This window comes from Carica papaya, chromosome 6 (genome assembly GCF_054855325.1).
Source record: "Carica papaya isolate Zhongbai chromosome 6, ASM5485532v1, whole genome shotgun sequence".
Lineage (NCBI taxonomy): Eukaryota > Viridiplantae > Streptophyta > Magnoliopsida > Brassicales > Caricaceae > Carica > Carica papaya.
The window spans coordinates 35,875,046-35,888,880 of record NC_142314.1 but is presented as its reverse complement, the minus strand read 5'-3'; the positions used below and the strand labels follow the sequence as shown (position 1 = coordinate 35,888,880).

The 13,835-nt window shown below is 34.2% G+C and overlaps 1 protein-coding gene across 2 annotated transcripts; it reads right to left on the bottom strand.

Moving 5' to 3' along the window:
- Positions 1–116: 116 nt before the first annotated feature.
- PNG1 (peptide-N-glycanase 1) lies at positions 117–10,010 on the bottom strand. Of its 2 annotated transcripts, XM_022035518.2 has the most exons (17): positions 9,854–10,010; positions 9,714–9,767; positions 9,434–9,613; positions 9,235–9,333; positions 8,994–9,080; positions 8,534–8,616; positions 7,519–7,632; positions 5,697–5,751; positions 5,505–5,591; positions 3,248–3,303; positions 3,078–3,137; positions 2,858–2,945; positions 1,970–2,722; positions 1,823–1,883; positions 1,539–1,641; positions 552–686; positions 117–463 (listed from the first exon to the last, which is right to left on the bottom strand). In XM_022035518.2, the coding sequence occupies exons 1-17, from the start codon at positions 9,929–9,931 to the stop codon at positions 379–381; spliced, it is 2,178 nt and encodes a 725-aa protein (XP_021891210.1). In that variant the 5' UTR covers positions 9,932–10,010; the 3' UTR covers positions 117–378. The 2 variants fall into 2 exon arrangements, with proteins under 2 accessions (XP_021891210.1, XP_021891211.1); XM_022035519.2 differs by lacking the exons at positions 9,434–9,613; positions 9,714–9,767; positions 9,854–10,010 and having other exon boundaries at positions 8,994–9,135; positions 9,235–9,339.
- Between the last annotated feature and the right edge of the window lie 3,825 nt (positions 10,011–13,835).

Genomic DNA, 13,835 nt, shown 5'->3' with positions numbered 1-13,835 from the left:
TTTTGACAGTGACAAAACAGATGTGTATACTTACATGGAATCACTTGTAACTATTATTATAATTATTGGTGTATTTATAGGTAGCTTTGTAAATTTCACTAATTCTTCTAGTAGTATTTTGAAAAATATTGAATTATTATATATATATATATCAGTTATATAAAATAATGTTACATATAAATTATTTTAAGCAGTAATAGAGAAATAGTAGTAACAAAGAATGGAACCAGAAGCTGCACTCTAAGCCATGAGGCACGAGGAACTGGTACCAAATATACAGCTTGTTTGGCAAATTCCTTGGAAGGTTTTCCTCAGTACCCAGTGAATATGGTCCGGTGGAGGAATTGTTTGCTAATGGCTTCATCTTAGGAGGAGACATTAGCTGCTCTTTGCATACAGGTCAATGCTACCTATTTGCAGCCGCGAAGTCGATTGAACATCTCGCACTGCTAAAAACCGAAACCTGGAATCCACGGTGTTATTTTATTTTACTAAACATTGCGTAATGAGTAAACTTGCAGACACTGAAAAGTTCAATCAATAGCATATACCTGAAAAGGTTTGATGGGAAGCCTGTTGATGTTATCTGGTATGATCTCTGTTCAAAGCGGTTTTTGAACTGCTGATTTGTTTGTTTATCCAAAACATGCCAGCAGGATCCCCCATCATTACTTCCTTCGAGTATCCTGTACAAAATACAGAAGCCATTAGGATTATAACTTAAAGGTTAATCAGTGAGGAAAACGAACAAGACTAACACAGTTTCTGACTTTTGGCATCCACACGTGGACGTTAAAAAGATTTTCTCAATTTTTCTGTCCCCTAATATTGATTATCCCACTCCCCGCCCCTCCCAAACAACAATATTCAACATCTCTAGGCAAACTTGGAAAAATTCAAAAATATTTTGTAACATTAGTCGGTGGATCTGCACTTAGTTCAAGTAACAAAGGACGTAAATTCTATTAAGAGACGATAACAAATAATAATCATATGGAGTTCCATGTAAAAATGAAAGTGTTGTCTGAATTTCATCAAAATTGTGGAATTTAAATCAACATTCTAATTCTATATGGAGTTTTATATGGGGCTTTTTTTTAAAAAAAAAAATTAGAATGGACTGCTCTAATTCCAAATAAAATTATTTACATGACGTTCTCTTATCATTTTAGAGGTAAATTCTATCATCCAATTGCACTAAGTCTAGATTTGCAAATAAATTCCACAAAATTTCTAAATTTCTTCCGAACATATCTTAATGAGCAAAGTTACAAAAATTCTCCTTGTGAATCCTTCTTGTGCGTAATAACGGAACAGACACTTAAACATAGAGTATTGAATTAGTTGGTTGTGCAGCAGAGTTTTAAGATGAGCCAGCCAGTTCAAAGTAAGGTTTGCTTAATCATTGATAAAATAATCATTGGCAACCTGAGCTAGTATAATATTGCATGCCACATCTCAATCAACTATGAGTGATAGAAGCCAGAAGTCCTACATAGAGGTGATTGGGTTATGATCATGTGTTCTAAAAAACATACCAATCCATTGGATCCCTCTCTGGCGCATCATTTGCAGACATAAATTCATAAGCAACAAGTTCATGCATCTTGTTCTCCAATGATTTATAGATGATCCAACAACCTACAAGATGAAACACGATGATAAGATAGTTATGGTCAAATACAAGCAATATACAGAGTATTGAAGGGGGATCCCAAAAGCAAGGAAGAACATTATTCTCCAAAGATTGATTAAGCAATGTTTTGAAAAGAGTCATTCTTTTCACCCTTCCTATTAGATACCAATTAATTGTTTACGGTACCTTTTCCACCATTTGGTTCTTCCCATTTAGACAAACGAGTTCCATCAAATGCTGATGTGGCCTGAAATTTTGTAAAGACGGGAGTCTAAAGGTTATCTACATGAACACACCATAAAGACAAATATAGAAGCTTTCTACCGCACTTACAATCCCAAAAGGAAGCTCCTCGCCACTTGCAAGGACAGAGCCAGAGAATATTCTGTTTAATTTTAGAAGTGGAAAGCTCAGAGAATCTTTTTCAAAGTTTTGGTATTTGTTCAAATTGTTGATCAGTACATCCAAAGCATGCAACACAACAGGCAGAGTGAAAGCGGCTTTTATAGGGTCCCCAGCTAAACATATGTTGACCCTGCCATCTATATCCAAGTTGCTCGTTAGGGAAAGAACATCAAGTAACTCGCCAACTGAGGGTATAAACTTATTCACCAAAGATTGACTCTCATTGGGCACTAGTCTTAAAGAAGCACTTCTTGTTTTATAGGGTTTTTTCTTGAGATCCACCAGGAGTCCTCTAAAAATCTCAAGTACCTCAACAACCTTGGATTTAGGTAGAGAATTCTCAATAAAACTAGAAAGGACAGGAGAAAATGCGTTGTAAATCCTTGTTACATGCTCATCTACGCACACACGGATGGGACAGGAAGAAGAACCAAAGGAGTCAGAACCAAATTCTGCCCTTGAAATGCGCCAGTTTTTGTCCCCACTTTGTCTTCCAGGTAAGGAGACAGAGGGATTGTCTGGAGATAGGATATCTCTCTCAATTGCCTCTTGCTCAATTCTGTCTCGGGCTTCAAGCTCTGAAAGTACTTGAGGTGGAAAGCTACTCCGACATTCCTTTGTCAAATTAGCAAGAGTGGCTAATAAAACAGATTCTGATGTCAGGATTCGCCGAGACAAAACCTAAAACAGAATAAAAAATACAAACATAACTGTTTTTATCAATAAACAATATGATTATGAGCTTGAGAAGTGAAATGAAAAAAATATAGCAGCCGGCAAAGCCTTGAATGGACAGAAAACTACACTAGTAGTTACCTCATGCCACTTTCTTGTATAACGTTTAGTGACATCATAAACTCCATCATTTGCAATAGCAATAATGTAATTCAACTTCTTATTCCACCTGAAAGAATCCATGAAAGAATAACAACTAATAAGCTAAAAGTAAACAAAAAGAAAAGATTTTTTAGGATAAAAAATAGAGGATTAAGGAGATTAACTCCAAAAATAAGGTAAACCATGTTGCTTAAAGTACCCTTTTTCATATAACAATGGTCTGTCATACACTGCTTCACAAGGATCAAGATGCATCCATCTGTTACAACCAAAACAACAAATTCAGTGAAATGTCACTGGACATGACTCCATCCATGGTTTAATGTCTCCAGAAAAACAAAAGCCATGATTTTTGTCGGTGAAGTTCACCTTCCCAAATACTGTGAAAAGCACTCTGTCCAGACGTGATCTGTGAAATCCAGAACCTGAGGATGAATAAACTATTAGTATACGTTGGGCTAAATGCTTCTTTATCTAGTTTATCTTACGAGGCTACAAGTCTTCCAGACCTAAGTTAGACTGTTACAGCTTCCCTTGGTGCCAAATTCCAGTAGGCAGAGCCAAAATTTAAGGTCCATTCTCAACTTCCTCAGCTTATAATAATATGGCACCCAGGTGCCATTCCCTCTTAAATAAATTCACATGCCAGTGAATGGTTGAGGAACTAACATTCAATACATCGACAATATAAAGGGAGTTTCACTTCCTAAACAATAAGATTGCTTGATTTTTGGAACATCAGATTCAGGTATTTCCTTTTATAGAGGACATAATAACTGAAGTATGAGAACTTTTGATCGCTTGCATTACTTTCCTATGAAAATTATGGTTTTGGTTAATTCCCTAAATTACGCAGAAATTACTTTTTACATTACTTTGCCAAATATTCATCTAAAAATTATGCAAATAATTTTTTTAAAAAAAGGATATTCATTTAAAAATTATACAAATAATTTTTTTAAAAAAGGGGCCCAAGTAGATGTAGGCTCTAAATATAAGTCATAGAGCCTAGTGTGCCATATGAGTAGTACCAATTAAGTCAGAACCAACAGTGAGATCAAATATTCTCCAGATAAATGACATATTATCTGCCACCTTGCTCATGGTCTGATTTAGAAAGAAGAACAGAGGAGAGACTAAAGAGAGAGAGAGACTGATCTCGGGAGAATTTTCCTTTTGATGATTCATTCATTTCAGGCCACCTATTTTATAGACTTTTGGTGGCAGGAATGGGAGCGTCTAACCTCCATGGGTGCCTGGAGGTTGCAACAGCCACAAGTGGCTTACAACAAATTGGATAAAGGTCCCGATCACCCAGCTGCATTCTTTTTATACCCAACTCCCACTTGCATGCTGTTACGATGAAAAAGACTAACCTACTCTTGAACAAAATGACCCTTTTGCCCCTGTACAGTCTTTTCCCATTTTACCCGTCTTCCTGCAGTAGACCTTGAGTGGTTTGTTTACACATATCTAGCTAGTTTCAAGTTTGTATGGCCAAAGCACTAAAATGTGTTTTCAACAGACATTTAGTATGGAGAAAACAAAAGAAGTTTGTACTGAAATTTTATGATCAGATGGAAAATAAGTTTCTCTACACAATCAAAATAAACTTCCTTCAACTGAGCAAAGTCAGTTACTGAGAAGTCACAAACAATGACATACCCGTCTTAAGTAGTTAGTGACTCTACAAAGAAAGAAAGTTGCTTTCTACAGTTACAGGGAAGTGAATAAAATAGAAAGAGGAAGTCATATTGCACACCAATAACAGAAAAATCCTCTTCAATTTTTTCATATTAATGAGCCTGCATGTCAATCAATCTGCAGGCTATCATATCACATATTTATACATAACTTGAACCACATCGTGTCGTTCTTTCATGTAATTGCTCATATTCATGTTTAACTACTATACCTTTCCAGTCAACTCTGTGAGGTAATGTCTCTCCAAATAATGGAGGTTTATCAATTTTCCATCAAAAATAGGTAGCCCAACTCCTATATCCATCTAAAGAGCTTCAAGATGCAAACAATTTTTGGGAGCATTTCACATGGGAGGCAACTTCGGACACCTAATTCTGGGATGCCTGATCCCTATACAGCTCTTGATTCAATAAGTGCTGCTTAAGAGGTAGGGAGCACAGTAATGAATGTGCTTTGGGCCTGGGATGCTATCTTGGCTAAGATAGACCATAAGGAGATTATTTCTCCTATCTATTATGTGGGTTATTCAGCAAGAGAGGAACAACTTCTGAGGTAGTTCTGCCCTTTAAGAGCCAATGGTTCCAAGTCCTCAATCTTTTGCTAAAAGATTTCCCTCTCCATGATGAGGAGGACATAGGTGATCCAAAAGATATTATGATCAGTACCCTATTGTAATAATTCATATGCATACGGGAGACAATCTCTTGGTGCTGTTTGATGACATTCGTTTTTCATTTCAAAGAATTGAGAATTTTGTGTATTAACATTGAATTTGGGCAAACTCCAATAGATATTACGACCTGTTGTAAATAAATTCATATGTATATGGGAGGCAACCTCTTGGTGTTGTTTGATGATATTTATTTCAAAGAATAGAGAATTTTGTGTATAACATTGAATTTGGGCAAACTTGATGACTAACCAGACGAGATTCATATCCAAAAGCACGGCAATAAAGTGTGAAGCAATTAGCCCACTCCCCACAACGCCCTTTCCTTGTTTCCAGAAGCTGCACACCATGAAGAAAAGAAAGAAAAAGAAGATGAAATTGATGATAGATGACCTTATAAATGAAATTTAGAGGCTTAATTTGCAAAAGCATGACAAGACATACCTTTATTGGATCATTGTATCTTGGAAATCGAGTGATTCTTGAACATAAATTACAGCTGTCGTTGTCCCATTAAATAAAAGCAAATACAGAGAAGGCAAAATAAAAAAGTCAGAATGCAGAGATAATTTCAGATACTGATATGCAAAGTAAATAAAGATTAATCTAGAGACACCTTGCAAACCAAACGAAAGAGTAGAAAATAAATGGATTACATTAAATCAACCGGAAGAAACCAACCAATTTTCTTTTTATATTATTCTTAAAGCTCTGTGCAAAAGACACTTTATGATATCAAGATGAATTTGGAGATGAAGAAATAAAATAACAAAAAAGAGTTCCAAAATAACATTTCAGCAAGAACTTAAGTTTCAAATACAATATATCAGCTCCTGATACTTATATCTAGTCCAAGTAGTAGTCACAATTATATTTGACAGAAATGAATTTTCCGTCCTACATGATAATGGCCAAGGTTGCAGTAGAAAACTACTTCAAAATAATCAAGTGAAACTTGTTAGAATTTTGTGATTCATGATTTGAATTGTTCGATTCAATTAGATTTAGTTCCAAAGTGATTTGAATCTACGAGCGAATCATAATTTATCAAGAATTGTGGATGAATCATGAGATCCATAGTGAATCACTTGTGGGACTTGATTGACTCTAGTCAAAAACTGAATCCAACTGAATACTTAAGTAACTCATTTACTTACAAGATACAATTTTGAGGATGATAATAGGCCATTGAATTTTGTTATTTAGGATAACTAACAACGTTATCGTATATATCTATACAATTTTCTGCAGAAACAGGCATTTTTTTCAGTTGTCCATGATATTAGTGAAATTTTTTCAAATATATTTATTTTCTAGTGTTTTATATTTCTGTGATATATAGGATAGTATTTGATTCATTAACTATGCTTTGAATGTTATTGTTCAACTTGATTATGATTCTCGATTCAAAAATTAGATTTTTGGTTTGCAGTTTGAATCTCAATTGTCCTAATATAGAAGTCTTACGGGTTGAATGTTCTTGTTGTCTTTAATTATGTAGTTATCTTTTGTACAGTTGTGCCATAGGTAGTTAGGATAAGTTGTAAGGGCAGTCCATACATGAGGGAGCAATTTCTTCTGTCCAGGAAGTTAATCCTTATAGCAGTTGTTAGTCCGGTAAAAAAAGATCAAAGCATAAACTAATTAAAGGTAGGCAGAATTTCAGAAAAGTTGATTTGGTCTTTTGTTCATGAGATCAAAAGTTCTCTAATGAGCCATTAAAAATATCAGTTAATAATAGGTAGAAAAGCAAGACAAAACGCTATATAACAAGATTGCAAACACAAGGGGCCACATCAAAAAGGCATCACAGAAACTAGGATAAGAAGAAGGTGATTTAGGACACATATGTAACTGTTGACCAAGAAACAGGAAGCAAAAGGAAGATCATGAAAAAAGAAGAACAAATGAATGAGCAGCGTAATAGCTTCTATCGGAAGATTTGTTTTAGAATAAAAATTAAAGAAGAAACAGGCAACAAACTAAATAAGCAGTTGGATGAATAGGTTAACTTTGCTTGACAGAGTATCAGAACTAGCGCTTCTAAATTAGACTCTTGCCGTTATGAAGGTGCTTTAAAATTCTACTCGAGTATCAGAACTAGTTGATATACAAGCGCAAAAAAGTCAAATAACACATTAAAAAAAGAAGAATTATACAAAGAAAATGACAAATTGGCAGCAATAGATCAATATATAAAAGCCATGAAGTCAAATTGAGAAGTTAAAAATTAAAATATAGGAACAGTAAGAATCCCTGGACATACCGATAAAGTTCTACTCGAGTTCCTCCATAACGAATTTCTGACTCAAGTGCATTTCCCAAACCTTGACTAACAGTTTCATTGCCACAACCATCACATGGAGGTCTATTAACCCATCTGCAAGATCATATCATGAAAACAAGATTTGTCCAGTCAAAAATTACTAAAGAGTACTTGTTTACTGTAAAATTTCTTCTCCGAGATTGAAAATCAGTAGCTGATTCTGCTGCCTTCGCATCAAAAAAGAAAAGAAAAGAAAAGAAACCCTCTGCATAATAATAAGGTTGTGAACAAGATGCCATAAACATGAAATTTCAGTATTAATAAGCTGCCAAAAAGAAAAGAGAAACAAAGGATGTTTGCCAAAGTTCTTCATTTACAACGTGTAAAAAATTTCTGAAGTTCGGAATAACAACACTTATAAAGAATAGAATTCATAGACTTGCAGATAAGCTGAATATCTTCAGAAATGGAAAAAGAGAACCTAAAGACTATGTAATCCTTTCAAGGACAAACAAGTGCAGGCCAATGTATAATTATATCAGAAAGCAACAGAAGGCACTGTTCTAGAAAAAAAAAATGTAAAAGAGCAACTCCAAACACCAATAAGCAAAATGAAATTACACAATTATTTAGATACAAAGGAACATACGCATATTACATAAAAGTAAATCACCGTTATATTTTTGGATGCATATCCAATCACAAAAAGTAATTAATTAGAGGATATTTCTTTTCTCTGTTAATTCTCCTTTTCTGCTACAAGCATAGAAGTTTTTTCAAGCTTCTCTTATTGAAAAAATAAACTAAATTATTTAAATTAAAATTTTACTTTTACAAAACATTACAAAAATTAAAAATTTAATCTAAAGGAATTTCCACAAGAAATAAACCTCGCTATTGTTTTTCACTTGATGATTTTTCAGCTTATTTCTTGGCCCATCTGATTGTTTTGATACAACAGTATTCTATTACACATAGGGAAACTTCGATATAACAGCAGGGTAGTAAAGGGCACCTGAAAGATTGTTTGAACCAAAAAAGCAGCTGCAGCAGGAAAGCATGGTCTTGTTCAATTTTTGATGGTTTAAAGTTCCCCTCCTAAAACATTATCAGGATTGCCAATTATTATGACAGTTTTACATCATAAATTATAGACAAGCAATGATTCTATATTATGGGTATCTACAATATATGACATGCTGTGCCATATCTACATAACCTATCAAACTACTCAAAGAGTACTTTATTTAAGAGAACACAAAAGGATCAATGGCAGTAGGTTCCACCATATTTTGACGCACATCATTTTCAGCAGCAAACTCGATTTCCTACCACCAGTTGCAAATAAGTTGTACCCAAAAATACATGGTCTAATGTTATATATACTATGAAGACATAAAGTACTCTTTTTTCATACCATTATCATAAGAATCTGATGGTAAGTTTTCCATATGATATAACAGAGAAGCTCTTACCTTGGCCAAACTAACCAGTGCTTTCTCCTCGAGCCTTTCTAAAGGAACTGTTTTCCTAGCAGCCTCCTGACGGACTGGATCTTCATACTTCAGCAACAACAGGCCAATTCCCATTTATAAGTCTCCCTTTGATGAAACAAAACTATTCCGTTTTCCCTATGTCACTCCCGCATTTTCTCGGCAAGTAGCCAAAATTATGAGATAGAATTTTTTTTTTTTTTTAAAGAAAATGCAAGTTTACCATCCGAACTTCAGTGATATAAGGCCGTATCTTCTTATCAATTCCCTCCGTGTCTTTTCCGCCAACATATTGTCGAAGGAAAAGCTCTTCCTCCTCTGCCTGAACATCACAGAACAAACATGTGAAAAACAACTGTAAACAAGCAGAAATTTCTCACCGAGCAACATTTCTTAAAAATTAAAAACAGAAAAAAAAAAACCTGCAACATTCGAGCCAATTCCTCATCGGATTTTATTAACTCCGCATTCGATTTCTCGCTACCGCTTGCCTCTTGTTTCTCTTCGCTTTGGTCAGTGATTGACACCAATCGGAGCTTCTCTGATACGGACATGAGATCAGAGTCCTCTAATACCGGCCGATCACTATCCTCCGCCAATACCTAAAGCCAGTCAATAGTAAATAACCACTCATCAACGAATTCAACACACGAACGCACATCGCACATGCGCAGATAACTATCAAGTAAGAGAAATGACGACCTTTTGTTCATCGGGAAGAATTGAAGTGAGAGAAAAGAGCTGTAACTTGAAAACCTACATTCTCGAGGTAGAAAATGTTAGATACTTATCTGCACATAAATAGAGGAGATACTATGAAATACGAAGAGATAGATAGAGACTTCCAAGCCGTCCTCAGCTTCATATTCGACATCGAAGGTAGAATCTCCATGGCGGACCAGGAACTTTCGAGCTACCATTTTTTCTCTCTCGCCGGACTGGTTTTCGCACAATGTTTGAGGGAGACAACATAACGCAACTACCGCTCGTTAGAATTTTAACGTAGGCTATAAAAAATTTTTGTTTAGTTTTAATTTTTAATGATAATAAATAATACTTGAGTGATATTTGTAATGATAAATTTTAAAATTATTGAATCCGTGTTAACAGTTTTTTTTTTTATATTTATGTATAATATATTTAATTTTATTTTTATATTTATAATTTATTATTTATTTTATTAAATATAAAAATTTAATTTATAATAATTATTTATTTAAATATAATTATAATTATATTGATAAATAATTTAATTTTTTTATTATATATTTTTTATATACTAATTATTATTATATAAATAAGTAAGAATAAATTAATTGTAACAGTTTCGAAAATTTAAAATAAAATATATAATAATTTAAGTACAAAAACGAAATAAAAAGTTAAGATTTACATTTTTTACACAATAATTTAAAAATACTAAACAAATATTACGGAATGAATTCTCTGAAATAAACACGATAAATAAGAAAAGTAATGGAAAATAAAAAGTATCTACCATCTACTCGCAATCTTCTTGCGGATCAGGCTCCGGAACTAAATTATCTTTATTTGAAATGGTTAAATAAATGATGAGCTACACTAGTACAGTAAGGATATCACACTATATCACCGGCACAGAAGTAAATGTTGGTATAAAATCAAAACAACTAATTGAGCACTAAATTTAGCAAATTCGTTTATCAATCATAGAAACAATAATATCATACAGATAATAACTTTATGAACAATCTGCAACATAAAACATATCATAAATTCATATTCATTAACAATAAATAAAATCATAATCATTTCTCATTTCACCAGTCTACTAGTATCTATGGGGGTTCATAGAGGTGTCTCCGCTACACGTGAACCATTTTCCTTAACAATCTCAATTACAGAGTCATCCCCATACCCCGTCCAGTATGAACGCCAAAGATATTAAACCTTAATACCCTGTCTGATATGAGGGTGAAGCGGCCCGTCCTCATACCCCGTCCGGTATGAGCACCAAATTACCATGTCTTCGGTTTTCCGTAATATTTTGGCCCCCCGAGGGCCCTAGGGTTGTTTTATCACAGGGACCGATGCAAGTGTGGCCGAATTCGGCCGGAAACGGCCAAAAACGGCCAATCCGAGGCGAATTGCCGCCACAAGCGGCAACGCCGTCGCTGGAGCACGGCGGAGCCGCCGTGCCGGAATTGCGATATTGGCCAAAAAGGGGCCCTGGGCCTAATTTGGGATTTTTTGGAACACGTGCAGGTACCAGTAGTGCGTTTCAGTTCCCCGGAAAAAATTCAGAAAAAATTAGGGACAGCCTGTAGGCGCACTGTGAAGCCGTGTTCGGACTCCGAAACGAGTAAGGATCTCTCACCCTATTTCCTATCACGGTATTAAAGTTCAATAATGATAAAACGGTAATTCTTGAATCAACGAATGTGTGAAATTGCTTAAGGTCGCTAATGGAGCCCGAGTCTAGTGTTTTTGTCGGTTAACTGTTATTTGGCATATTTTACAGTTTTAAATGTAGTATGAGGTCTGATGTTTTCATTTCATTGTTTCGCGTGCATATTTTACTGTTTTATTGATTATATGTTGAATGACTGAGAAACCGATGCTGTATGTTGTCTTGTCTGGCATAAATTACTGTTTGCTTATTTGTATGTAAATTGATGATGCTGACTGAGGAAAATGAGAATGAAAGATTATGTAAATTGATAATTATATAATGTGGTCAGCCGGACTAGATATCCTGGGATATGGTGGACGGATCGGGTCCGTAGGAAACCCTACCGAGATTATGGTCTCTCATACCGGACGGGTATGGAGACCTTATGTGTTTTGGCGCCCATACCGGACGGGGTATGGGGACGGCCCTGGAATCTGATTACAAGTGTTAAGGGTTAACGGGTAGCGGGACCCCTATGGATCCCCATGGATACTAGTGGGCTGGTAAATTAGGAAAATATATTGTGTAATGATTGAATTACAAAAGGCGTGATAAGTATTATGTTATACAGTTTATATGATTTCATGATGATGATAATGTTATTGCTTTCGTATATTGTTTTATGAATTTCGCCGAGGTAAGTGAATGGTAAAGGTTTTATTATTAACAAAAGAATTTGTTGTAAATTATGCTCCATTGGTCTTTTTGTGTTTTCTATCCACCTTTACCTCCGTGACGGTGAGATATCGTGATGTCCTTACTGGGGTAGTGTAGCTCATTTCTTATTTAATCATTTCAGATCATGAAGACATTGTTCCCGAGCCGGTTCCGCAGGAGGACGACGAAGGGGACGCCTAAAGACTCCATAGTCATATTCGTAGCTTTTACTTTCAAGTTTCTCCTTTAGGTAGTTTGATCTTTTATATTTTATGAGCACGTTTTTTGTTTTACTGTAAGGGATGTTAATCGAAATTTTGACTTCACTTCCGCATTTGATATTTTTAATACACATTTCATTTTAAATTTCCGGGGCCGTTACAATTTATATTTATAAATGCATGATATAATTTTTTATTATTAAATTATGATTCTCAAAATTATAATTTTTCTCAATTTTGTCAAATCAACGATTAGTTTTATAATAGTTTAATATTTTTTTTCTAATATACCTTAATAATTTTTATTATTTACAACATTACATTTCTCTTTAATTTCTTTTACCAACATTTTTTCTTATATTCCTCTTCTTTTCAATATATATATATATATATCTTCAATTATATATATTTTTATATATAAACATATATTTATATTTTTAATTATATATACCTATATATAATATATTTAATTATATCAATTTTATATACACATATATTTATATACTTAATTATATATTTTTTTACATATATACATAAATTTATATATGTATTTATATATTTAATTATATATAAATACATATAATATATTTATATATTCTATATTTAATATTATATTTTTTAAATTTATTTATTATTATTATTATTATATATAATAAAATAAAAATAAATTAAAAAATTTACTCAAATATAAAACCATATTACTTTTTCAATTCAAACAAAAATTATTATTATAAGACATTAATAAACTCTCATATAAATATAATTAAATTTAAATATTAATAAATTCTATACTTAATATTAACGAACAGTCATTTAAGTTATCCAATCATGCCGTTAAATTTTTTTATTTCTTTTTACTCTCGTAATATTTTCTTAATTCTAGTTTTACCCTTAAACATCAAATTTTTGTTTTTCTTCTAAGCCGACCTGCTTCTTCTTCTTCTTCTTCTTCTTCACATCAGCTTGCGTCTTCTTCTTCTGCTTCCACTTCTTCGATTCGGCTGTCTTGCTTCACCTCTCCTTCTTCACATCAGCTTGCGTTTCCCCTGGCTCCTTCCCATCACTCGTGCTTAAGTGAAAAAAAAAAAAACCAGGGACAGGATCCAAAAGACGGGACTGGTGTCGAGACCCGACTGCTTCTCGGACGTTGATGCAATTTCCCGACGGTCGTTGTCGACCCGGAGATCGTTTTCATCGTTTCGGGACTCGCCGAAACCGTCGTTGTCGTCGTCGCACCAATCGTCGCCCCCCAGGGGCGGGGTTCGGACTGTTCTCGGGGAACCCACTTGTGATGCGGAGAGAGGCGTGTTTCCATTGGTTAGAATAGATGATGTTTTTAGAGTTTGATAAGGAAAAAGAGTTACAGAAAAATGGTGGATGGTATCATCATATCAAGTAAGTTTCTGAGGAAGGAGAAACCCAGGGGTATCATCATGTATTAATGTAAATTTATCGTGAAAGTTTCAAACTTTAGATGATATGTTGAAGACGACTGCCATTTTGTCCATGCCCATC

What these genes read in the sequence shown, in the direction of transcription:
- PNG1 (XM_022035518.2), bottom strand. Translation starts at nt 9,931, where the DNA reads ATGGTAGCTCGAAAGTTCCTGGTCCGCCATGGAGATTCTACCTTCGAT. An exon ending in AATTGGCTCGAATGTTGCAG is followed by an intron (nt 9,334 to 9,433) that starts GTTTTTTTTTTT and finishes TGTGATGTTCAG; the next exon opens with GCAGAGGAGGAAGAGCTTTT. An exon ending in GAGAGGGATCCAATGGATTG is followed by an intron (nt 687 to 1,538) that starts GTATGTTTTTTA and finishes TATTTTGTACAG; the next exon opens with GATACTCGAAGGAAGTAATG.